This window comes from Haliotis rufescens, unplaced genomic scaffold (assembly GCF_023055435.1).
Source record: "Haliotis rufescens isolate VD_foot unplaced genomic scaffold, xgHalRufe1.0.p SCAF_62, whole genome shotgun sequence".
Classification (NCBI taxonomy): domain Eukaryota; kingdom Metazoa; phylum Mollusca; class Gastropoda; order Lepetellida; family Haliotidae; genus Haliotis; species Haliotis rufescens.
The window spans coordinates 1,388,404-1,412,323 of record NW_025964353.1 but is presented as its reverse complement, the minus strand read 5'-3'; the positions used below and the strand labels follow the sequence as shown (position 1 = coordinate 1,412,323).

Here is a 23,920-nt window from a genome sequence, read left to right as displayed (position 1 = left end):
AAGGTTCCTGGAAAGTATGTCTGAAGCAGATAATTGTTGATATATATTGTTTGGTTTATAAGTTACATAAAACAATCCCCTTGTTGTTGTTTTTAGCTTTAAACCCTACAGTTTTTGGTTTTACATCCCATAAATACTTTTTGACTTGTTTAAGGCTTAAAAAATAAAAGAATTGGTTCTCAGGCAATGGCTTTTGAAAATATAGTGCGGGCGAGCAGTGTTTTGTTGGTTCAAGCTAGTATGTAATTAAATTTTGTCCTTAAATATTGTAGCATTTCACTGCCAGGGCCGTTCAAGATGCGGAATATTTAAAGATTTTATGGGGGGGGGGGGGGGGGGGGGGATAATGGAAATAAAAATGACACATTCAGTGGACTTTATGTTGATGTGGGCGGTGCCTGAGAACCAAGACTGTTAGGTTTTAGCCTGATACTTGACATATTTTGATTTTGTACCGGTGGATGTTTATGTTGAGGTTGACTTTGATGTTGTTGTTGATGGTACCGTACGTGTATTCCAGACTGGTGTGTATCAAGGAGAACTTCCTGCCCTTCATGAGCATCACCTGGGTGACTGAGAGCAGCATTGTTTGCGCTGTACGTATTTGTCCTGTGTTGGGGGTGTTTACTGGAGTAGGGTAACCGTGGCAACAACTCATCTGGGAGAGAAATTCCATCTTCAATAACTACTCGTTTGTTTCTTGATAGACCCATGGCTGAAGGTTAAAAAACTGATTTGATCTTTGAATACATTGATAGATCCATGGATTCAAGTTAACTGCAAACTCTGCTTTTCAGATTTGTCCACTTTTCATTTTCAGTGAATTCAGAAAAAAATAAATCTTAAAGGATCAAGCAGATTATATTCGTTCTTGATCAAGATATTAAAAGATGAATGGGTGATAGTTTACGAGTTTGTAAGACTTGCAGGCTTAAAAAAAGAAAAGCCATTGCCTTGTTTTCAGGAAATAGCTTTTGAAAATATAGTGCGGGTTTTTGGGTTTTTTTTTGCTTGTTCAAACTGGTATGTAACCAAACAAACAGTTGTGTACCATCAGCCTGGGAAAGGGCCTCCCTACATAAACAAGCATACAAACTCCTATTGGCGCCATGACCATAACACGAGATGTGCAGTAGAGCAGTGCAGACTTGATAACAATGCGGCGGTGCCTGAGCACCAAGACTTAATGTTTTCAGCCTTATAGATCCATTGCATCGGAACAACGGATGGTACATGTCGTTTCATTTTGTGTCCCTAGGGGTACGACTGCAACCCGATGCTGTTCACCTACACCGACAGCGGCAAACTCACGTCCGTCAGCAAACTGGATATCCCTCAGGAGAAGGAGTCCGGCCAAATCAGGTAGCTGCCAGGCTGACACTGTTCCAGACATGGCCCCTGGGATCTGGGTTAGAGTTGCTCCCCAGAAACATGCGTGGGTCGTAATACACGATGACTTGTTTAACTGTGTGCATCGTACCCGGACAGCATGGATCGTTGCTCACAATATCAGTCATTGAATTTGATTGTTTACAAGCCACCCTCATACAGCTGAAATATTGCATTGTGCGGCTTATAACAAGAAACAAAAATCTATGTATGGAGACATTTTGATGATACACGTGGATTTGATTGAAGCATTTTGTACTGCGTAACTTATGGTGACCTCTGTCCAAATGAGGTCCAACTAGAACTGAAATAATATGGTCAGAAAAATCAGATTGGTTGAGAATTGGTTTTAAGTAACTATTGTGATAGTAAATAGTAGGTTACCATGGTTACAGGTATTATCTGCCTCCACAACAGGAGAGTGATTACAGTCCAGGTCGCCCCAAAGTTGGTGTGGAGTATGTGTACGTCAGACGATGAATCATTCTTGATTCTAGAGATCATGTTGGGCGGTCAGGTAGCCTAGTGGTTAAAGCATTCGCTTGTCACGCCGAAGACCCGGGTTCGATTCCCGACATGGGTACAATGTGTGAAGCCCATTTCTGGTGTCCCCCGCCATGATATTGCTGGAATATTGCTAAAAGCGGCGTAAAACCATACTCTCACTCACTCACTAGAGATCATGTGATTTGTAGACTGTATCCCAGTCCTGGGTATCTCAGAGTACTGGTATTCTCAACATCTTTACGCCATGATCGCCTTTGGATGTCTCTGTATATGTCTGAGACAGTGATCGAGCTTCTGCCTCAGAATAATGAAGTTTCACCCTCAATGTTGTTTTTTTTAGATAATGTAATTATAATATTTTAATCTTTTAAAATCATAATTATTACTAACATACAGATGATTTCATTACTGGGGTAATAAATAGTGAAAATTAGTTATTAGTAAAATAACTAACACAATTACCCTATTGTACTTGTGCCATTGAACCCTGTGTGGATTCGGGGTTAGAATAGGTCCCCAGCAACCTCGGCTGGTCGAAAGAGGCGACCGAATGGATCGACTGGTCAGTCTCAATGACTTGGTTGAAATTATGTCATTGTACCCTGATGGAATGTATCATTACTCATAATATCAATCACTTGATTGTCTGGTCTAGACTTGTTTATTTACAGGCAGCCATCATAAAGCTGGATTTCTGAGAATAAATCCTTGATATCCTCCTTCAAAGCAAAAAGCTGCACACTTTTTCTGAGTAAATGGAAGTCACGTGACATTGTGCAAGCTAACCTCAGCTCAATCGAACAGCTGTTTTCTATCAATTTTGAATTTGTTTGAATTCTATTACAATGTCATAATAAAAAATGTCGGTAAGATAAATTCGTTGTAGCAGGATCACTCGGGGTACATGGGATTTTATGCGTCCCTTGTTAGGTTTTCTGCCGCTTGCCTCCGTCTTGTATAAACCCTAACGCTGGACACATAGGACCCCTAGTACCACAAGTGGTCCTGCTACAAGTCATTAAGTACCACTGACGTTGAGATGATGATAGTGAAGAGTACCTGTTGACTGCTACGGACGGGTAGAGGGACTCAGTGAATGAATATGTTAGCTGTTCTCACAGTGTGGATGTTCCTGAGCCTAGCGAGACGGAGGCAGGATCTGATCAGGAGGAGGAAGATGAGACACCTGTGTCAATCATCAAGTAGGCCATCTTGCATGGCGTGTGTGCCGTCTGCTATTGGCGGCCATGTTGAATGGCATCATATATCAAAGAACGCTGACCAATTGTGCCGGTCACGTTGTTCATAGATGTTACTAATTACATAGCTGCAGTCTAACTTTGATATGACAGGTTCAAGAATTAACCATGTGTGTCGTCTGCTACTAGCGGCCATGTTGAAGGGCACCATATGTCCAGGAATGTTGACCAAATGTGACGGTCACTTTGTTCTGAGATGTTACTAATCACATAGATGCAGACTAACTTGATATTACTTATAGAAGGACACCAAGGATTAATCACAGGGTTTAATTGATGCATCAGATGTATAAATCTTTGTTTCATGACTATCTAGACTCCATGGCACTTGCATGTATTGCACTTTAGATGTTTGTGAGCGGCACCCACCCATGAGATGCATGATGAAGTCAGGGGAGGGTGATGCTAGGACAAACTGAGGGACCTGTTATGGGTACCAGTATGTATGTAGCCATGCATGAGTGAAGTCAGGAGAGGGTAATGCTAGGACAAACTGAGGGACCTGTTATGGGTACCAGTATGTATGTAGTCATGCATGAGTGAAGTCAGGGGAGGGTGATGCTAGGACAAACTGAGGGACCTGTTATGGGTACCAGTATGTATGTAGTCATGCATGAGTGAAGTCAGGGGAGGGTGATGCTAGGACAAACTGAGGGACCTGTTATGGGTACCAGTATGTGTGTAGTCATGCATGGTTGCAAAGCTGAAACTTAAAGGAATTGATGCAAGGGCAATGGCCCCAGAATCACAGGACAGATCATTATGACATGGCGTTCATGCGTCAGCAAGATGTAGAGTTGTAACCATGACATGAAACAAGATGGGTAAATATGTCAAACATTGATATATATGTATCTATCTGGGTTGTTAAACTGGCATAGATTGGTTAACATGGCATGAATTTAACTTTGTATTGTGTTGAGTAATATTCATGAAAAGGATAGCGTTATTGCTGTCTTAGTTTGGATGTCGACATCGGCATGTCTAGTTAACCACTGTAGATTTACATGTGGACACACAGACTGACGACAGACAGACGTGGACATATATTTGTGTGGACAGACAGACGTGGATATATATTGTGTGAACAGACAGACGTGGATATATGTTGTATGAACAGACAGACTGAGGACAGACAGACAAGGACATATATTCATGTAGACAGACTGACGACAGACAGACATGGACATATATTTGTGTGGACAGACAGACTGAGGACAGACAGACGTGGATATATATTGTGTGAACAGACAGACGTGGATATATATATTGTGTGAACTGACTGAGGACAGACAGACAAGGATATATATTGTGTGAACAGACAGACTGATGGACAGACAGACATGGACATATATTCGTGTAGAGTGAGTGAGTGAGTTGGGTTTAACGCCGCTTTTAACAGTATTCCAGTTATATCACGGCGTGTCAGTTTAATGTGGGAGGAAAGCCCGAAGTGATGCAGGTCTCGGTGAAACCCACGAGCACAGGTATGGTGCTGACAAACCTAGAAACATAATCGGGGCGAAGTGGGATTCGAACCCACAATCATAGGTTTCTGGCGTGCCCAAGGGACGCAACTCTGCACAGCGAATCGCGGCGCCTTAGAGGACTGGGCCACCCGTGCCCCCTGTGCCCCCTATTCGTGTAGACAGACAGACTGATGACAGACAGACATGGACATATATTCGTGTAGACAGATTGAAGACAGACAGACAAGGACATATATTCGTGTAGACATGTGGACAGACAAGGACATATATTTGTGTGGACAAACAGACAGACAGATGTGGACAGATATACCGGTCAACAGCCAGACAGACAGAAAGGCAGCTTTGCATGTGGCATTTTACTACTAAATATGTTTAAGTGAGAGCATGACATGTTTGTGTTTTTATATGAAATGAACACACACTGAAGTTACATTGAACACCATCGACCGTATTCACAGCATGATGGGATACAATACAAGGGCTGCTGTCATTAGGGCACAGTGGCTAGGGTTTATAACTCATGACAAATAGAGGTATGCAAAACTGCTCAGTTGAAGAAATATGTATATAATGATAACATAAGAAATACACTATACAGTAGATACATGATACAGTAGATACACAATACAGTAGATACGCAATGGTATGAACAAAAACAACAGTTTTGCATACCCAGTGTGGCACACGTCCTGTCCTTATTCTGAAATACTGTTGTATCAACATGACAACTACCTCCATAGATGCAGGTTGTAACATGACTACGCCAGGCATAAGGCAGTTATTAATGTCATCTACACAGAGGCAATGCTATGATTTACTAAATATACATGACTATATACACCAACACTGAGGGACTGTATGCCGCTGCTACATCTTGTATAGCAGATGTAGTGATACAGCAGAAACAGAAAGGCTGCTCCAGAACACAATTACATCTGAGTTAACTGTTGTCATTGTGTTAAACGATTGTTTTGACATTACTGCATTAAGATAAGTAGGACTTCTATCATGTGTCTTTACATGCAACCCGTGAAGATCCGAGGGAGAAAAGGTCTTCATCCCTGCTTGTCTTGAGAGGCAACTAACGGGATAGAGTGGTCAGGCTCCCTGACTTGGTTGATGCATGTCATGCTCATGATATCAATCACTGGATTGTATGGTCCAGACTCGATTATTTACAGATCGCCGCCATATAGATGGAATATTGCTGAGTGAGGCGTTAAACAACAAACCAACAATCAATCAAAACCTGCAACCCTGTTTCATCCGTCTTGTATTGCAGTACTGTATTCGCCGTAATAAGTCCCAAGAGGATTTGAAAATAGACAAAGGAGGGGGCGCTTAGTACAATCATCCACAAGCTGGCATAGTTGTTGTCAGTTCAAATAGTTCAACATTGATGAAACTAAATGTGTTAAAAAAAAGTTTGCCGGGAATTATGTTCGCCTTCGATGCGTCTGTTTTCTGTAAATCATGTGCATTATGCACGGATATACGGACTGTCACATAAATGTTCAGTCTTAGGAGAGGGTGCTTATTGGAACAGGGCAATTATTATAGAGAATACAGTGTTCACATTTTTTCAGTGGACCTCATCATTGTGTGCCAAGCCTTTTATTATATATTATTGTTTCAGTGCTATGAATCGCTTCAAGAATTTAGAGAAGAAGGCTACAACTGATGACTTCTCTAGCGACTTGAAGACTCAGCACCAGAACACCATCACGTGAGTCGGTCACACTCGCATCTGCTGGGTACCCGGCAGTAGTATACAATTATACTTTATTATAGTATTTAGAAAACAAACAGCTTGGATTTTATATATTATTAAAAAATGCCATCCAGGATATTGTATGAAATGGGCTCTTGAATAAAATCATAAGATATATATAGATATAGGTATTGAGAATGTTAACAATTGGGTCTGCAGCATACAGAGAAATAAGTACAAGGAGCTTACAGTCCCTGGTTATGATAACTAGTAGATGAAGACCTGTTTCCTGTTGAAGTATGTACATATATTCCCTGTTGGAGTTAGTGTAAACATATACAGCCTTTGTAGTATATATAGATATATTCCCTGTTGTAAATGAAGCCATATTTCTGTATAGTGTACAGAGGCATATTCTCGGGTCATGTATTTAAAGGCGAATTCCATATTCTAATAAAATCACAAACATTATCTAAAAACAAGTTTAATGTCCTTGCACATTAATATTAATGATATAGAAACACAAAACAGTATTGAATAACAAATTTCAATATCAGAATTTTCATGTGAAATATGTGAAGTGGGTGTTTAAAAAAGTTCCAAGATGGCTGTTACTGACGGTGAACTATTAGTTATGGTGTCTTTAGTTGCCATACATCCAGTGACGCCTCGCCCAATATTTTTCTGCAAACCTAATATGACACCATATACGGCAGCTAAAAACACCATAACTAATTTATTATGCCAAAAGGTGTACACTTTTTGGTATGTTTGTCAAACATGTCATGTCAAACCTTAAAACTCAAAGCTTAACACCTACAACCTAGGACGTTAAGGGTCAAAGGGAGACTACTCTTCAAACCTCAGAGGCTAAACCTTGTTGATAATTTTAACTTTATATGATCTTTATTAAAGTCATGAACGTGATCAGAAAAACCATTAACGTCCTTGCAAATCAAAAATAATGATATTAAAACACAAAACAGTGTCGATTAACGAATTTCTGTACCAGAATTTCCATGTGAAATATGTGAAGTGGGTGTTGGAAAATCCAAAATGGCTGTTACTGATGGTATACGGTCTCATATTAGGTCAGTGGCAACCATCTTGGATTTTTACTTACGGTATACGGGCTCATGTGGGGTCAGTAGATCTGCTCTGTGATTGGTCAATCTCTGAGGCATAATAAGTAGATATATTCCCTGTTGTATATGGCGCCGTATTCCCTGTTGTGTTTCAGTCAGGTGAGCATCTTTGCTGGAACCAAGTCCGACTGTACCAAGATCTCCACGTCAGGTGTGGATGGCAACATCATCATCTGGGACCTTAAGGTATGTGACCAGTTCCTGTCATCACATAGTGGCACCAGCAAGCTCAAGAATTTCATAAACGAACCTATAATAGAAAATGTTGTGTTGTATGTTGTATTTTGTTGTATGACAATGGGAAAGCACTCATTTATCTGAATATGTAAACTTCCATATCCTATACTGTGAGTGATGACCTCTTACTGTGAGTGATGACCTCTTACTGTGAGTGATGACCTCTGACTGTGAGTGATGACTACTACTGACCACTCATGCAGGATCAGTGTCGAGAACTTTTTTACCTGCAATTATTTTGGATGTCAAACAAAAGGAAATCCAAACAGTTAGATAGGTATTCATGTGAAAAGACTGCAAGTAGAACAAGTGTGCTATGTGCCCTGTGCCATAATGCTGTTGTTGTCAAGGAGCCACAGACCAAGTCAAGGGCTGATATACATGATGGACAACAGATTATGTTACCACATATGGAGGTAATGGCGGTGGGGTAGACTGGTTGATAATGCACTAGCTTATAACACTAAAGCCCTGGGTTTGGTGCCTCAAATTGAGCACTGAGGATTATGCCCCCAGTCTCCTGCTTTTCGTAAGAGACAACAAGCACGGAATATTGCTGACTGTGGCTTAGAACGACGTTCACTGATTCACCACAGGGAATGAAATATCATTTGGTGGAGTTTGGAAAATTTGGTGTGGACATCTGTGACATCAGGACTCTGTGTTGTGTTAGTGTGTGTAGGGTATTAATACAGTATACATCTACTTCCTTTACAGTCACTGGAGCGTGGAATTGCTGGACTGAAGATTGCCTAGGCTGGTAGTGTCCAACTGTACACTCCAGACAGAAGTCTCTCTCTTCAAGATGCACTCAACCACTGATTGCTGGACTGTCCTCACTTCCTGTACTCATTTCTATATAAGCTAACTCTCTGGAAAACAGATATAAGGTCATACACTATGTATCCTATACACTCGGGAGAGCACCATACCTTGTAATGTTAAGGGCATTCACCAGATTCAAGTCAAGGACGATGTACTTGTGTTAAATTGAAACCTGTTTGTACAACTTGGTCACGTTCAAGTAAATAGCATTGAAGTTCCACTGAACATTGTTGAGCATTGTTTCAATCATGGTGTGTATGGGTCTATAACAGCCTTCTTTGTATATCATATGTAGTGTCGTTACATTCATCTGAATGGCTGCAGCATCAATAAATGTTTATCCAAATTGTCAAGTAAGGAAGCTGCACATGGAGCAATGTTATACCTTTGTATTGTTACTAACAAAAAACATAATCTGTTTACCAACATGAATAAAATGTGTCTTTGATAGACCTAGATTTGTTGTTCTTTAGGTCATGTGAGATTGAAATGTCTGGATGACCTACCTTTTGTTTCTGTCTGGGGGACCTACTGATTTTTGTCTTACCTTTTATCACCTGGTATTTTGGGAAAGAAAATATCCCACTTTCAACTATGGGCCATCACAAAGTGAACTAGTCAATGTAGTACATTGTTTGAATAGTCCATTGCAAGTGTATTTGGTCTGTTGAGGCCGTTTGTATATGGCTGACAGCCAGTTGAACGTGATAGGGGTCCAAATGGACACAGTAATGGAAAAAAACGACCGAGCAGTCATCAAGTTTTTAACTTTAGAGAAAGTACTCCCCCCAAAATTCTTGACCGCATGTCACAAGTGTATGGAGATAAGTGCCCTAGCTTTTCCACTGATAAACGTTGGGCAGCTATGTTTAAGGCTGGGAGAACAAGCCTTGATGCTGACCCTAGGTCTGGACGTCCCTCAACTTCCATAAATGAAGATTCAATCAAGGAGATAGAAAAACTGATACTGTCAGATAGACGTATAACCATTGCTGAATTTGAGGAAGACCCAGGTCTAAGCCATGGATCCACTGAAACTATTATTCATGAACATCTGATCGATAATCAAGATCTATATTGTGATAAAACGCGTCTTACTTCGCGAAGCGCACGTGAGCACCTTGATTAAAAATAGAAAACATTATGGAAAATATCTGTTTACAATGAGTTGGCGCTGCACATGCTTTGCAAATCCTGCAATCTGCATGACAGTTTACGTACCAGATTTCAATTTCATTGCGCGATTTTGATTGGACTATGTAAAGACTCATTAATCAAGCCAAAATGTAACTCCCTAATACCAGCCTATTTGGGCAAGGGTGAAAACTGGACTTTTACAGTCAGTTAACGCTCTTGCCTCGGGAAGATGCTCACGTAGCTGCAGGTTGGTCCAACACAGCATGTCCACCAGGCCAAGTGAAGCTGTCTGATAATAACCCTGCTCACTACACCCCACATCAAATACAAATAACACATTCATCTGAATGTAATTCATGTAAATTTATTGTCTACATTTGACTGATACAGTTTAACATACATAAACACCACTCCTCGGAGAAAAAATTAAAAATTGCAAAATGCATTAAAAATATAATGCAATAACATTCAGCTGTATAAGCAAAGTTTGATATATCTCTTACATATATACTAACATTGACAACCTACTGACATGTTAGAAATACACCAGGCAGGACCTGACAGTCGTACTGACAGTGGCACATACTGAAATGTACTAAACAAAAATATTTTTTTATGAAATTGTGTGCCTAGTTTATCAATGCCCAATAATATTCCTGATCTCTTACTGTTTGGTTCAGTATATATAATACCCATACTGAAACATGTATCTGGGGAAATATACAAATGTTCATTCATCCTTTTTATCCCACCGGCATATAATGCGGGGGGTATAGCGATCAGCCAGTCTGTCTGTCCGTCTGTTCGTCTGTAATCATTTCCTTTTCCGGGGCAGAACTCGAAAACAATTCAGTGGATTTGATCGAAACTTGGCATATCTATCAGTCATATACTGAAGTTGTGCCTTTTGCTATTTAGGAATTTTAGAAAAAAATTATTTTTTTTACATTTCCATGGCAACCAGTTGGACTTAGGTTCTAAAAGGGTGGTGTTCGTTTCTGGAGTGTAACTCATAAAACCGTTAAATACTTTCTTACAAAACTTTGATTGTCTACCAGGCACATACTGAACTGGTGCCTTTTGCTATTTAGGAATTTTTATTTTTTTTATTTTTTACATTTCCATGGCAACCAGTTGGACTTAGGTTCTATAGGGTAGAGTTCGTTTCCGGAGCATAACTCAAAACCCATTTAAAACTTTCTAACAAAACTTTGCATGCCTATCAGACTCACACTGAACTGGTGCCTTTTGCTATTTAGGAATTTTATAAATTTTTATTTTTTACGTTTCCATGGCAACAAGTTGGATTTAAGTTTACATATAGGGTGGGTTCACTTATTAAGTATAACAAATAATCTGTTAAATATTTCCTTGCCAAACATTGCATGTCTATATATAAAGAACATACTGAACTGGTGCCATTTGATAATTAGGAGTTTTAGAAATGTTTATTTTAGAATTTCCATTGCAGCTATTTTGACATGGGCTAAGAGAAATGTTGGGTCAGTTACCTGGTTTGGGACCATAACGTGTTAAAATGGGCGGGGGATATAGATGACTTCGTTGACAATACGCTTGTTTAGTTATTGTTTCTTGTAATTTGTTATTTGTTTGCATAAAAAAAACCCACAGAAACACACGTTTTACTTTCCATTTCATATGGATGCGACCATGGTGGATCTTTTGTGGGTAAACAATGTATGCTTCTTAAAGAACATTCAACTCTTGACTCATTACATACAGAATTGCACATTTACTTGTGGTTACTTTACAGACAGCTGCCTGGGGGATATGTCATCTTTCTGATGACTCTTGTTTTAATCCTGCAATTGAGTATGTAGGGGTTTTATTGGTTTGGTTTGTTGTTTAACGCCAAACCAAACCAAAAGAAAATCCTACATACTCAATAGCAGGATTAATGATGATGCACCCAGAGTATTGACAGATCTCATCATACAACAAATTTGTCACAATCTCACTTAAATCAGATCTCAGTACTCACTGCCGCTAAACAAAGATCTAAGGACATCCCATTACCGGTCACGTCAGAACAACCTTTCGTGAACCTTGGCCTCCCACTGAAATGACTGACAAGAAGTCGACATCAGCCAATTAGAAAGCAGCTTTCTCGAGCTTTACGGCACTGGTTTCAACCTGGGGACTTACATTTCAGACTACACTTGAAAATTATGTTGACACAGTTCTCGATTAAAATTTTGAAAACTGAACAAACGAACATTCCGGAATGTCTTATATATTGTTGCGATTGTATGGCAATGCTTCCCACATACTGTGCAACACCTCCTCCGTTCAAATGTTTATCCCACGCAAACGAGAGATAGACGATAATTTTGATGGAATCAGTCGTACGGGCCGTAACTGTTGTTCGGAATACCCTGTGGTAACGTTTTCGAGGTTGCATGATTAGAAAACACATTCTGACTGTCACTTTCATAATCTGGTAAGCGACGCTTTGATTGGTCGGAAGAAAGGTCGTTCTGACGTGACCTGTAATGGGATGTCCTCAGATCTTTGTTTAGCGATAGCGAGAACTAAGATCAGATTTTAATGAGATTGAATTCGTCAATACTTGACAAAAAATGTTTTTACAACATAAAATAAATATATAAATGTAATTACCAGTACATGTATTGTTCAAAAACAATAAATAGCCCAGTGTTTGAAATAATTGTAAACCACAACAAGACAGTAGGGTAGGTGACCCATAAGTGTTGCCTGCCCATCTTCAGAGTTACCTGCCTGCATTCAAACATCACAAATATTGAAAAATCACAAATTGCATCTTGATTTAGTTGAATTTATGCAAACAATTTGCTTGCCAAACAAGGCCAGAATTTCGTGGCTCCGTCATAGTGCCACCAATGGCTATTTTAAGTTATGGCACTTTTATGTCCCTCCTATCAACCAATCAGTTTCCACCTGTCATGTCACTTGAATAATCAAGATTGCATTAAAAGTGGTCTTACCTGGCAAAGTGCATCAGATCTTGAGCACCTGGATTAAAAATATGAATAGATTCTGCAAAATATCTGTCGACGCCCATTTAACGACAAACATGCTTTGCAAATTCTGCAATCGACTGATAACTGCACAGCAGTTGCCATGTTGTTTACAAACCAGATATTGATTTCATTATGCAATTTTGAATACTATGCTTAGACTTTTTAGTTCAGCCAAAATGAAAGCCAGAAATTCCAAATAAGGGTGGAAACTGGACTTTTATAGTCAGTTAAAACCCTTGCCTCAGGAAGATGTCATTTGATCTGTAAAACTACCTGTCAAAATACTCTCTGAAATTGGTCTGATATTGATAAGGCATTAGTATATGCTCATCAGTGTATAGGAGGTGAGACAGGTGTACCCCTCAGACCACTGTGTGGATTGCATCCCCTAGCTGCCTCCAGGCTCAAGCCGTCTGCTCCTCTATTTTGTCCATCACCAGTTTGGCCGACACAACATCCTGAATGCCAAGACCTGAAATACAAGGGCAAGTATTGTACTGCGACCGCCATGGTGACAGTGTGCAGAGAATGTTTAAATGTCGATTTGAAATATGTTGTTTATGGATTTGCAGACTGAATGCTTTTTCTAAATGGCATTGTGTGTTCACAGCTTATGGCCATGGGAGAAGGTGCCAATTTACATTTGTCAGAGGGGTACACAAAGTATGTGATCTAGACTACCAGTTGTCAGACTTTCATTTTTGTGGAAGCCTCGGTGGCTGAGTGGGTTAGATCGCTGACTTTGTGTGCTGGCGATTAGGTGCCTCACTCTGGCAAGTCTGGGTTCGAATCCCGGATGGGACTCAACCCCCAAAAGGCACTAGAATCTGTACTTTACTAAGAAAGTGTTATCCCAAATATAACATTTGTTACATGCATGTTTTTCAGTAATAACTAAATTCAAATCTTCACATTTATAATTATCCCAATTTCACAATTATCTTTGAAGCAATCTTCCAGCTTATCCCAGTGGCCTATAAATGGATGAGTCTGTACCACCGAAACCAGTGACTGAAAGGCTAATATCTCCTCTTGGTTCCATGGAAACAAGACTAGACCAAAATGAGAGAATATGAAAGTATTTTACTATCTGACTGGCCCCGTGAGGACCCAGGTTAGAATTGCTTATTGTTGGATAGATGAGAAGTTTTGCATGACATACTGTTTTTTATTCTCAACCACATCTTTGGTGAACTGTTTCCTCCTTCCTGTCATCAGCAGATAACTATAAAGACGTTGACATCCACAAAGGTTCGTGACAGGAGGGGGAAATAAACTTCCAAACTCCTCGAACAGTCTATTACCGGTAGGTAACTTTAATAGATATCTTCAGATGTAAATTCATTGTCATTTCATACACCATTACAGCTGGTAACTTGAGAAAGGGAATACATGGGGTATTTATGTAGTGTCCAGAATAATGTCAACTTACCAAGAGATTTAAAGACAGTTGTTTTGTCCACGTGAGCTTCCTTCTTCCGGAGAATTACCTCCCCTAGTTCTGCATATATCTCTGCCTGTGAACAAGCAACAATCGGTGATGGACATTACACATGAGAGGCATGCATCATAAACTATAATATACGTGGTAAATCGCAAATAACAATGAAGAACGAAACGTGAATTATTTCACGATATAACAATGTTCTACATGTATCATGACATTTCTCTAGATTCAAACATGCAACTTGATGACGTCATGTATTGGACAACGTTATTTTTGAAAGGTAAGTGTCTAGTAAGTTGTTCCCCATGGATGCAGCTGGGCTACACAGATAAACGCAGTGGCCGAATGATCGGATGACAATCAGTATTAGGGAAAAGGTACAGATGATTGATGTGAGGATTATTCAGGGCCACATGGGTACAATGTGTGAAGCCCACTTATGGTGTTCCCTCCGTGATATTGCTGGATTATTGCTAAAAGCGGCATAAAACCATACTCACTTACTCACTCACTCACTATTCAGGGAGTAGTCATTATTAAAATTTGGGAAAATATTTATACAGCTTGTACATTTTATCAACACCCTTAAAGAGGCTGTATATGATGTTGATATCTCATATAAGAAATAAATGACTTGTGGTTGGTGTGTATGTTGCAATAAAACACTGCAGGGAGAATAAACCACCCGTCGCCTCGCACCTCATGGTTTATTCTCCCTGCAGTGTTTTATCGTCCCTTAAACAACTCCCACTCGTCGTTTATTTCTTAAGTAAACACTCTGATCTTGTACCTTGTAATGACAATATACCCTCCAACAGGAAATGCCCCCCCAACATAACCAGAATAATTACCTTCGACAAGATAATGTCACCACTTTCTTTGTACCCTCCCTCATAGCTGTCAGCGTACACCACGCTGTGAAGCATTAGGTCTGGCTCTAACTCCTGGCGATCCGCTCGGCAGGCACCCACTGCTGCAACCCCATCAACCCCATCAACCACAGCATTAGCAGCATCAGCAGCATCAGCAGTGAGTGTGGTTTGACACTGTTTGAACAGCTTACACCTCTTTACATCAGCTTAATGTTGGGCTAAGCCCGAAGTGATGCAGGTCTCAAGTTATTTACCACTTTGGAAAAACTTACAAGCACAGGATTGTGCTGACAAACCTAGAGGTGAAATGGGATTTAACGTAGCGTACAGATTATTGCACTTATATAGCGACATGCATGCACGTGTGTGTGTGGCTGCTTGTATTAGTGTGGACTGCTGCCGATTTAATAGTGCTAGCCCACTGAGATACCATACACAGTTTAACATGAATACCCCACTCGGACACAGTATACTGACTCCGAGCCGAGCAGTCCTTGTTTTAGCCCCTTAATGCCGAGCGCCAGACAGGGTAACAACAAATTGACAAACCTAGAAACATTATCAGTGTGAATCTGGGATTTGAACCCATGATCATCAGTTTATGGCGTGACCAAGGGACGCAACTCTGCACAGGAAATAGTATAATCATATTGAAATAACTGTGAAATTGAAAGAAAGTGAAAAATTGTATTTAGTTATATGCTTGATCAACAACACAGTTCTCTTACCATTGATGTGGGCCCCAGGTTTAACCCAATCTTTCTTCAGGACTGGCGTCGGTGAGGATGTTACCGTGACGATGACATCAGCATCACAGACGGCCTCTTCTACAGTTGTACAAACTGTGGCCCCGATCTCAGCTGCAAGAATGTCAGCACGTTCCCTCCTCCAGTTCCACAGTCTCACCTAGTGAGTGAGTGAGTGAGTGAGTGAGTGAGTGAGTGAGTGAGTTTTAAGCTATAGAGAAGTGTTATCAGATATGGAGCAGGGAATGGTATATGCAAAGTACAGTATTCTGTTTCTTAAACATTCTAAAGCCGATTTTAGAATTTTGTCAATTCTAATGATCGCTGTGGTGCATTAATACATAACAACAGTCATAAAGGATGTAAAGCGGCTTACTGTTTACAATTCATACCTACTGTTGATTGCCCATGTGATGATGATAATGCAACCTAGATGAGATCAAAGAATGTTTATTAAACACTCTGACACCATAATGTTTCAACACAGGTGAATTTTATTGAAGCATGAAAAAATTATCAATGAATAACGATCAGGAAAGTAGACCTTAGGTCATCACCATGAAGTAGCCAATCACAGACCTGGAATTCGAGTTCACACATGTTTGAGACCAGTCATCTGAAATGTGTTCCTCACCTACATCTGTTTAAGAAGTGACACTAGTGTGTCAGTGGGCATTGGGGCTATCTATTTGTGAATGCAGACAACTCTCAAACTGGGGATCCAAGAGTAATCATTCTGACAAGTTGGCCACCTGTGGCACACTGCACTTGACTTCTACAATTGAATGATGCCAAAGTACAGATGGGGACGTCCTTGGTTGAAGGTGACGTAAAATGGGGTTTAACGTCGCGTCCAAGATTATTTTGTGCGTGTGTGCGTGTGGCTGCTTGTATTAGTCCGGACTGATGACGATTTACAGTGCTAGCACACTGAGATACCATGCTGAGTTTAACATGAATACCCCACTAAGACACAGTGTACTGACCCCGAGCCGAGCAGTCCTTGTTTTAGCCCCTTAATGTCGAGTGCCAGACAGGGTAACAACATGTACCATCTTTTAACGTCTTTTGGTATGAGACGGCTGGGTATAGGACCCCGGACCTCCCGCTCTCCGGGCGGACGCTCTACCACTAGACCACGGAGACAGTCTCCTTGGTTGAAACCAGACAAAGTGAGTAAGGGAACACAATCAGACATGTCTTTGAAGGGCATTTAGAAGTGATACGCGTAAGGAAGAGAACTTATAGATGTCAACTTCTTTATTATGAGGAACACAACATTTCAGAGTATATGCTTACTCCTTCCCCTGATAAAGGAATAAGCATACTGTATTCGACGTAATAAGCGCCCCGCACTAATAAGCGCCCACGGCGATATTTTCTAATATATTGGCTATTTAACAATCCCAATTAGCTACCCTTCCGATTAATCAATGTACACAAGACTTATTTATTTGCGTATGATATGAACTAGTGTGTTATATGGACCCTTAATTATGGGCAATTAAATTCCGGAAAAATATATCCGTCGTACATAAAGCTGTCAGGCAGTCAGAATAAACCACAAAATTTATCTTTCAATTCTGTTTTTTTTTCACCAAAATATTCTAATAAGAGCCCCTATTTCTAATTTTGAGAGCGCCCTGGGCGCTTATTACATCAAATACATTATACTCCGAAACATTGTGTTCCTCATAATAAAGAAGTTGACATCCATAAAATTCTCTTCCTCAGACATGAACGGTCTGAAGGATGTATTTGTGATCAGAGGAACCAGCCAAGCAGGTACAACAGTTGAATCAATGTAGAAAACAATGTCACATGTCCACATATCTTCCAGTATTAAAAGGCCGATGTTGATACCATGTTTTTCACTGTAGCTCCCTCAGAGCCACCAAATTCCAACACTGTCATGTGCTTGCTTGGCTCACTTGAATTACAGTGCATGCAACAAATGAATGTGTTTTAATGGTGTATACAGCCATACTTTTTTTATTCCTTACGGAGCTCATACAGCATTTTTTAGGCTTCCATTCCATTTTTATGCTTATCCTGAATTATCCTGCAATAAATAAAATGACTAAAATGAAATGAAATGTGAGCACCTTACATTGTGGAAGGTTCTGACGCTAGCCAGGGCGTGGAAGTGGGATCTGGCCTGGGTGCCGGCACCGAGGATGGCAAGAGTCGTGGAGTTCGGGGCGGACAGGTACTGAAACACACACAACCTTCAGTATTATCACTGCATGTCAGAGCAGGAAAGCAGTATTAAAGTGACCCAGATCATAGATGTCACCACTTTGGTGAAACCCCCAAGGTTACACAGTGTTGACCATATGCTACACATCTTGGTAAGGTGGCCATAGAGGACATGCTATCATTCACCACTGTGTGCCGCGGGCACTGTAGCTCATCTGGATATGTAGCTACATGTAACAGTATAAACTGTCAGCAAAGACAGACGGGACTTAAAAAAAGTTACTGTTGCCAATGATATTCAAATACTTTCTCCACCAATACTGAGGACAAAAAGCTATTGAACACTAAAAATGTGATGGTTTGACATATGTGTTGAGCTCCACTAAACTGCACATACACCAAATTTTATTTCATTTTGAACACTAATTGAGTAATGACCACTTTCACCTTTCAGTGAGGTCGAAGTGCAAAGGTCAAATCAAGGTCAGAATTTAAAACATCCCAAAAACAGAATATATACTTGGAGCCCCACTACTAACTACCATTGTTCCCAATTTCATTCCACTGTGGACAAAAATGGCTGATTAATGTCCATTTTGAAAAGTGGATCAAACCTCTTGAACAAATTGGAGCGTCATCATTGATGAGAACAAGAATAAGAAGTTTCTGCTTCAATGGTCCAGTCACTGGATGTTAGTAAATTTTGGGAGCTATGCTTTACCGCGCGCTATAACCAAGCGTGCAATAACGAGGGAACACTGTACGTAACAACTTGTAATGTGTGTGAAAAGTCGTACAAAAATATGATATTTGAAGGGGGCGTGGCCTAAATGCAAATGTCCGATTCGGATTTTAAATTTTCCGGACCCCTGGTCCAGTGCTTTCTGCAAAGATTTTTACGACACACGGGACACCGGACACCGGACACACAGGCCACGATATAAGCTCACTTGACTTTCAATCAGGTGAGGTAACTGTTGACAAGTGCAGGAGATATATCAAACAGAATGAAAAGAGGCTTTATCAAAATACATTTAGTAAATTTTAGATGTTTTAGAACCATTGTACATTTTATACACATTGTCATTATAAGAATACAGTAAGCTACAGTTATAACAAACTCAAAGGAACCACTAATTTTAGTTCTTTATAACCGTAGGTCGTTATAAGCATATACACAGCATACTTTCAGCAAATGCCTGGGACCAAAAAACAGTATGTTATATCCGTCAGTTCGTTATATGCATGTTCATTATAAAGGTAGTTTACTGTATTACATATGCCCTTCTTGTATACACTTGTATTGTTATGTATTGATACATGACGATGATGCTTGTACTGTGACGAAAAGGATCACAGTGTGGCAAACCCTCAGTGAGTAGTCACACCTACATACCTTGGTAGCCACCGCCGATGCTGCTGCCGTCCTCATCGTTGTGATTAACTCTCCGTCCATTATCTGCAAACATAAGCAGTAAAGTACCAGTCTGTAACGACACCAATTTTTATCCTTCTTCATTAATCACTTCTTGAGTTATCATGAACATAATACATGTTTAGTGTATGACATTCTGAGTGAATTAGACGTTCAATATCAAATACATATAGAATACTACACAAGCTCCCATGTAATACCAATTTTATGAAAACGAGTAAATGGTTCTGGTATCTTACGAGTGAAAGCGAATCAGCAACCAGAACAATTCCCAAGTTTCATAAAATTTGTATTACATGGGAGCAAGTTTAGTATTTTATTAATTATCTGCCATTTTTAACTATATTTTTTAAATTTAACTCTTGTGTGTAAATAGACAGACATCTACACGATCCACAGAATAATCCAAATGAGTTTAACAGAATACTACTTAAAGCACACCGAAATTCTACACAAATTAATTTAATACCATACCATGGCCTATCTTTGGAAATCAGGGGTACCTTCCACAAGGCTATCTATGTGCCAAGGTGATTGTGTAACTCCCATACATAGACTTCAATTTTAGTCTTTTATTACATTACATTTCCTTTTTTTGGGGAGTCGGGGCTTCGAAAATCAAGTTTAGAAAAAATTCTGACCTAACTCTGAACAGCAAATTGCAGAGCCTCAGATAGCTGGGTCATACATAGGCTGACATTTAGTCCCAGAAATAAAGTTATCTTATTCAAAAATATATGTACAAAATTCAAAAAATAAAATCCAAATGGAGCCCAGAACAATCCTTAATTTCAGAGCTGAGTCATTCTAGAGTTGACTTGGCTCCTTTTTTAATGTTTTGTTTGTCTAGGGTCTGGGAGATAGAGGAGGTCGAACAAGAAGAGCCATAATGATCCAACCTACAGTTTTAGGTAGTCCAGTGTTGGCATCAAACACCAGGATAACAGCATGGAAGGTCCGCACATCTTTATTCAATGGAAAGTATGTGATCAGCTTGGTAGCTATTGCTTCATCCTGCTGACTGTAGCCTGGCATAACTCCAAAATATCTGTTGTAAAAAACAGTGAATTTAACCCACTTTGACATAAATTTGTCAACAATGATTTAAACAGAAAACTTAAGTAGCAACATTTGGTGGATCAAACTCTATTATCAATGAATGTCAACACATGAATATTAAGATACTCAGGCGTAAGATATTTTAGCGATAACTTACTACTTTTAATGTAGAACTGTTACCTCAAGATTTCATTGCTCCCAACTATGTTAATGTACACAGATTTATTTATTATTGAAATAAAACTGAACTTAACAAATATGTGCTATGTGCTATGGTTACCGTGGCAAGTTCATCTGTGATTGTGCTCGAGGTAGGTAAGGTTGGTTATCAAGCATTTTACACTGTTTCAAACTGTGAGGTCCCTCTCGTTGATTAAACTAAGAAAGTTATAAAAATTCAAAGTGAAGTTATCTGGTTCTCAAGCTACTACATTCTGCTACAGCATCTATAGATCAAATACTTGCAACATTTTGCAAGTTTGTTTTTCTTTGCAAAGGGTGTGACATGTTGTATCAATGGAAGTAAACAGAATGTTACTCTATATGAAATGCAATTGCTTCTCATGCAAATTGATGCCTTTTCATCAAATTATTTATGGAAAGAAGCACCAATTCCAAGTTTTTTATATTTTGTAACCTTGGCATGATACTAGTGTGACATTATCAAAATCATACAGGGACTCCAGGCAACAGACCTGTATAAACAGATGGTCAGTCTAAAGTTTTAGAGAACATATTTTAAATGCAGTAAAACAGTTTTAAACAAAATATCGTCAAATCAAACATTGAAACTTGGCAAAAACTCAAATACCCACATACACCATACTAATTAAATGTATAGGCTATTACATTTCAAAATGCAGAAATGCCTATGTTATTGGAAAAAATGCAATTTTCATTATATGGCTGCCATGGCAGACATATTAAAAAATACATTGTCATTCCGGGAGCCCATTTTAGATTTCCAGAGTATTTTATTTGGGGCTGCGCCTGATTAACATTTACTTGGTGCAGTTAAATCTTTGTAAAAAATGGTTTTCAGTTTTTGCAATTGTAGCAGCCATAAAAGTTTCATGTCCCGTGATGGGATTCGAACCACGGACCATCTAGTCAGCAGTCGGACACTTTGTCCATATGACCGAAGAGCTTAACCCCCATCAACATTCTGACAAGGTAAGGATGTCATCTGTGGGATGACTCCACGTCCTGCTACACAATCATTGGTTTCCTTTTAAGCACCTCATTGCAATCCACTGGAAATGCCCTACAAAAGGACCGACCAACCCCTTTCGCCCACGCCCCTCCCCCACACCATGCGGCTCGGAAAATGAAAGTGACCACAACGAACCCATTTTTGGGTGGAACTAATATGACACTCCTCGCTGGTTGGCAGACTCCTGACTCAGGACGTGAAGAAAACTTTCTGAATGCAGATTCAATCGTGTCGATGAGGTCTTCATATTTTAAAACTTCCAAAACCTTGCTAGCAGGGACGATACTGATCTGATCCACCATTTTGACCGAGTGAAAAAAGTCACATGACACGAACGAACGGGTCTTGTCGGGTGAGTTTTGGCTAGTACACAAGCATTTGTGAACAAATTGAAACGGGGAACGGTTAAAAACTTTTTGAAAAGATCAAACTTTATCTTCCTGATTTAGGACTACTGAATAAAATGGATGTATACAGGTTTTGTAATCATTGAAACGAAAAGATGTTGGTTTTTTTTCCGTTTCTTGCTTGTTTTATCTCTAATCACGGGAATTATATCCAAATCCACTGGCGAAAGGGCCCACTGACTAAATATTTTCACTCCGTATTAAAATTGTTTCTCGCATTATAACTTGAGACTGTTTATAAAATGAAATTGATTTAAACATTTTTGATGAACAATTTTCAAAAGGATTGAACAGAAGTTAATCTCTTACTGGGTCCTATCTTTACATAATTATACTGACTGGCAACGGCTGCGCATTGAAAACACTAGATGGTTGAAAGTAGCGTGGGTGATGCTGTTCCAAATGTCAACCAAAGATTGTCCCAACTGAACTACCGGCTAAGTCTGGTCCTGTCGTAGGTGTCTCATCCCAGACATGCTCTTAAGTGAGGATTCTGGGGAAACAACCGACCATGGCAGTACAATAAAAAAGAGAAAACCCGTCACAACACGTGCAACATGTGGGCGGGCATTATCCTGCTGCAACGCATCTTCCCGAGGTAAGGAAGCAGAACTAGGTTGGAATTTCGGATGTAAATTTTGACTTTACTAACGACTATATGCATAGTCTAAACAAAATCGCGAAACGAAATCGACATCCAGTTCGTAAACAAGACGGCAAATACCTTGCAGATTTCGGTCGATTGCAGGATTTGCAAAACATGTGTACCGTCTTGGAGTGCGGCGATAAGCGCAATCGCTCTAAGCAGAGCTCCAGATAAGCTGTGTATCTGCGTGAAATACGCATCAGAAATGCAGAAATACGCAGTAAAATATAATCCAAGCGTATCAAATACGCAACGAACATTACAGATACGCTACAAAAATAAAATTTGTGCGTATCATCAAAATATTGTGAAGTAACCCTGCGTATTCGATTAGCAAATCAGCAACTTATTTTGAAATTATAAACGGGCATTCCGTCAACCTTGCCAAACTCCACGATGACAGTAACATCATGATCATTTGCCATCACACTTTCGTGTGGAAGTATCGTGGTATCGAGTCCTATAAAGCTCTCAAACCCACACGACACTAGTTTGCAGGGACTAGAGGAATAGTGTTTTGAAATATTTAACTTAAATACCCACATGTGTAAAAACTAGTGGGTAACAGAAATTTGAATACGCAGATAGAATTACTGATACCCAATGATTTTAAAATGCATGGGTAAAATACCCACAACACCAAAAGCTTATCTGGAGCTCTGTCTAAGGCAGGCAAACCAGTCTAATTCCAGCCGGAAACAGGAGTTTTGTCATCCGTAAGCTCCCTCACATCGGAAAGAGGGCTGCAACGTCACATTTGTACAAAGGGAAGAACATATGATCTCGAACGATGTCGTCCCGGTAGCGTACGCTATTCGTATTGCCGTTAACAATGATGATTTGTGTTCTCCCATGAGTTGTGATGCTAACCGATACCATTACACTTCCATGCCCTAACTTACGACGTGGAGTAACACAAGCGTCGCCAAAACGTTCTCCTAGACGCATGTAGACTCTTACACCAATGTCAGAGCTGTCCACATTATAACTGGTCTCATTTGTGAAAAGTATTCTGTTACAGTCTTGTATCCTGAACCTCATATACTAAGCCACTCTCCTACCCAGAGTTCCTTGCGGAAGTAAATCTGCACATGGAGACATACAGATATTGATGTTAAAATTGAAACCCACAGCTCTGTGAGTGCGTTTGTTATTTTTAACCATTAACTATCC

General features: G+C 39.8%; 2 protein-coding genes across 6 annotated transcripts in view; one reads left to right on the top strand and one right to left on the bottom strand.

Moving 5' to 3' along the window:
• LOC124110836 (actin-related protein 2/3 complex subunit 1A-B-like) overlaps positions 1 to 9,013 on the top strand; it is a 29,507-nt gene extending 20,494 nt beyond the window's left edge. For 2 of the 4 annotated variants that reach the window (XM_046470281.2, XM_046470280.2), the window contains 6 exons: positions 521 to 596; positions 1,259 to 1,362; positions 3,018 to 3,098; positions 6,282 to 6,371; positions 7,597 to 7,687; positions 8,456 to 9,013. In XM_046470281.2, the coding sequence (XP_046326237.1) occupies positions 521 to 596; positions 1,259 to 1,362; positions 3,018 to 3,098; positions 6,282 to 6,371; positions 7,597 to 7,687; positions 8,456 to 8,494 (481 nt within the window). In that variant the 3' untranslated portion in view covers positions 8,495 to 9,013. The remainder of the gene's footprint in view (positions 1 to 520; positions 597 to 1,258; positions 1,363 to 3,017; positions 3,099 to 6,281; positions 6,372 to 7,596; positions 7,688 to 8,455) is intronic. The other 2 variants (XM_046470283.2, XM_046470282.2) reach the window with 1 other exon arrangement.
• Positions 9,014 to 12,277: 3,264 nt separating this feature from the next.
• LOC124129349 (ketimine reductase mu-crystallin-like) lies at positions 12,278 to 22,005 on the bottom strand. Of its 2 annotated transcripts, XM_048386944.1 has the most exons (9): positions 21,830 to 21,964; positions 20,762 to 20,859; positions 20,326 to 20,470; positions 19,384 to 19,446; positions 17,899 to 18,000; positions 15,771 to 15,948; positions 15,022 to 15,143; positions 14,156 to 14,240; positions 12,278 to 13,195 (listed from the first exon to the last, which is right to left on the bottom strand). In XM_048386944.1, exons 2-9 carry the CDS (start codon positions 20,815 to 20,817, stop codon positions 13,128 to 13,130), a joined length of 819 nt encoding a protein of 272 aa, XP_048242901.1. In that variant the 5' UTR covers positions 20,818 to 20,859; positions 21,830 to 21,964; the 3' UTR covers positions 12,278 to 13,127. The 2 variants fall into 2 exon arrangements, with proteins under 2 accessions (XP_048242901.1, XP_046348830.1); XM_046492874.2 differs by lacking the exon at positions 20,762 to 20,859 and having other exon boundaries at positions 21,830 to 22,005.
• Between the last annotated feature and the right edge of the window lie 1,915 nt (positions 22,006 to 23,920).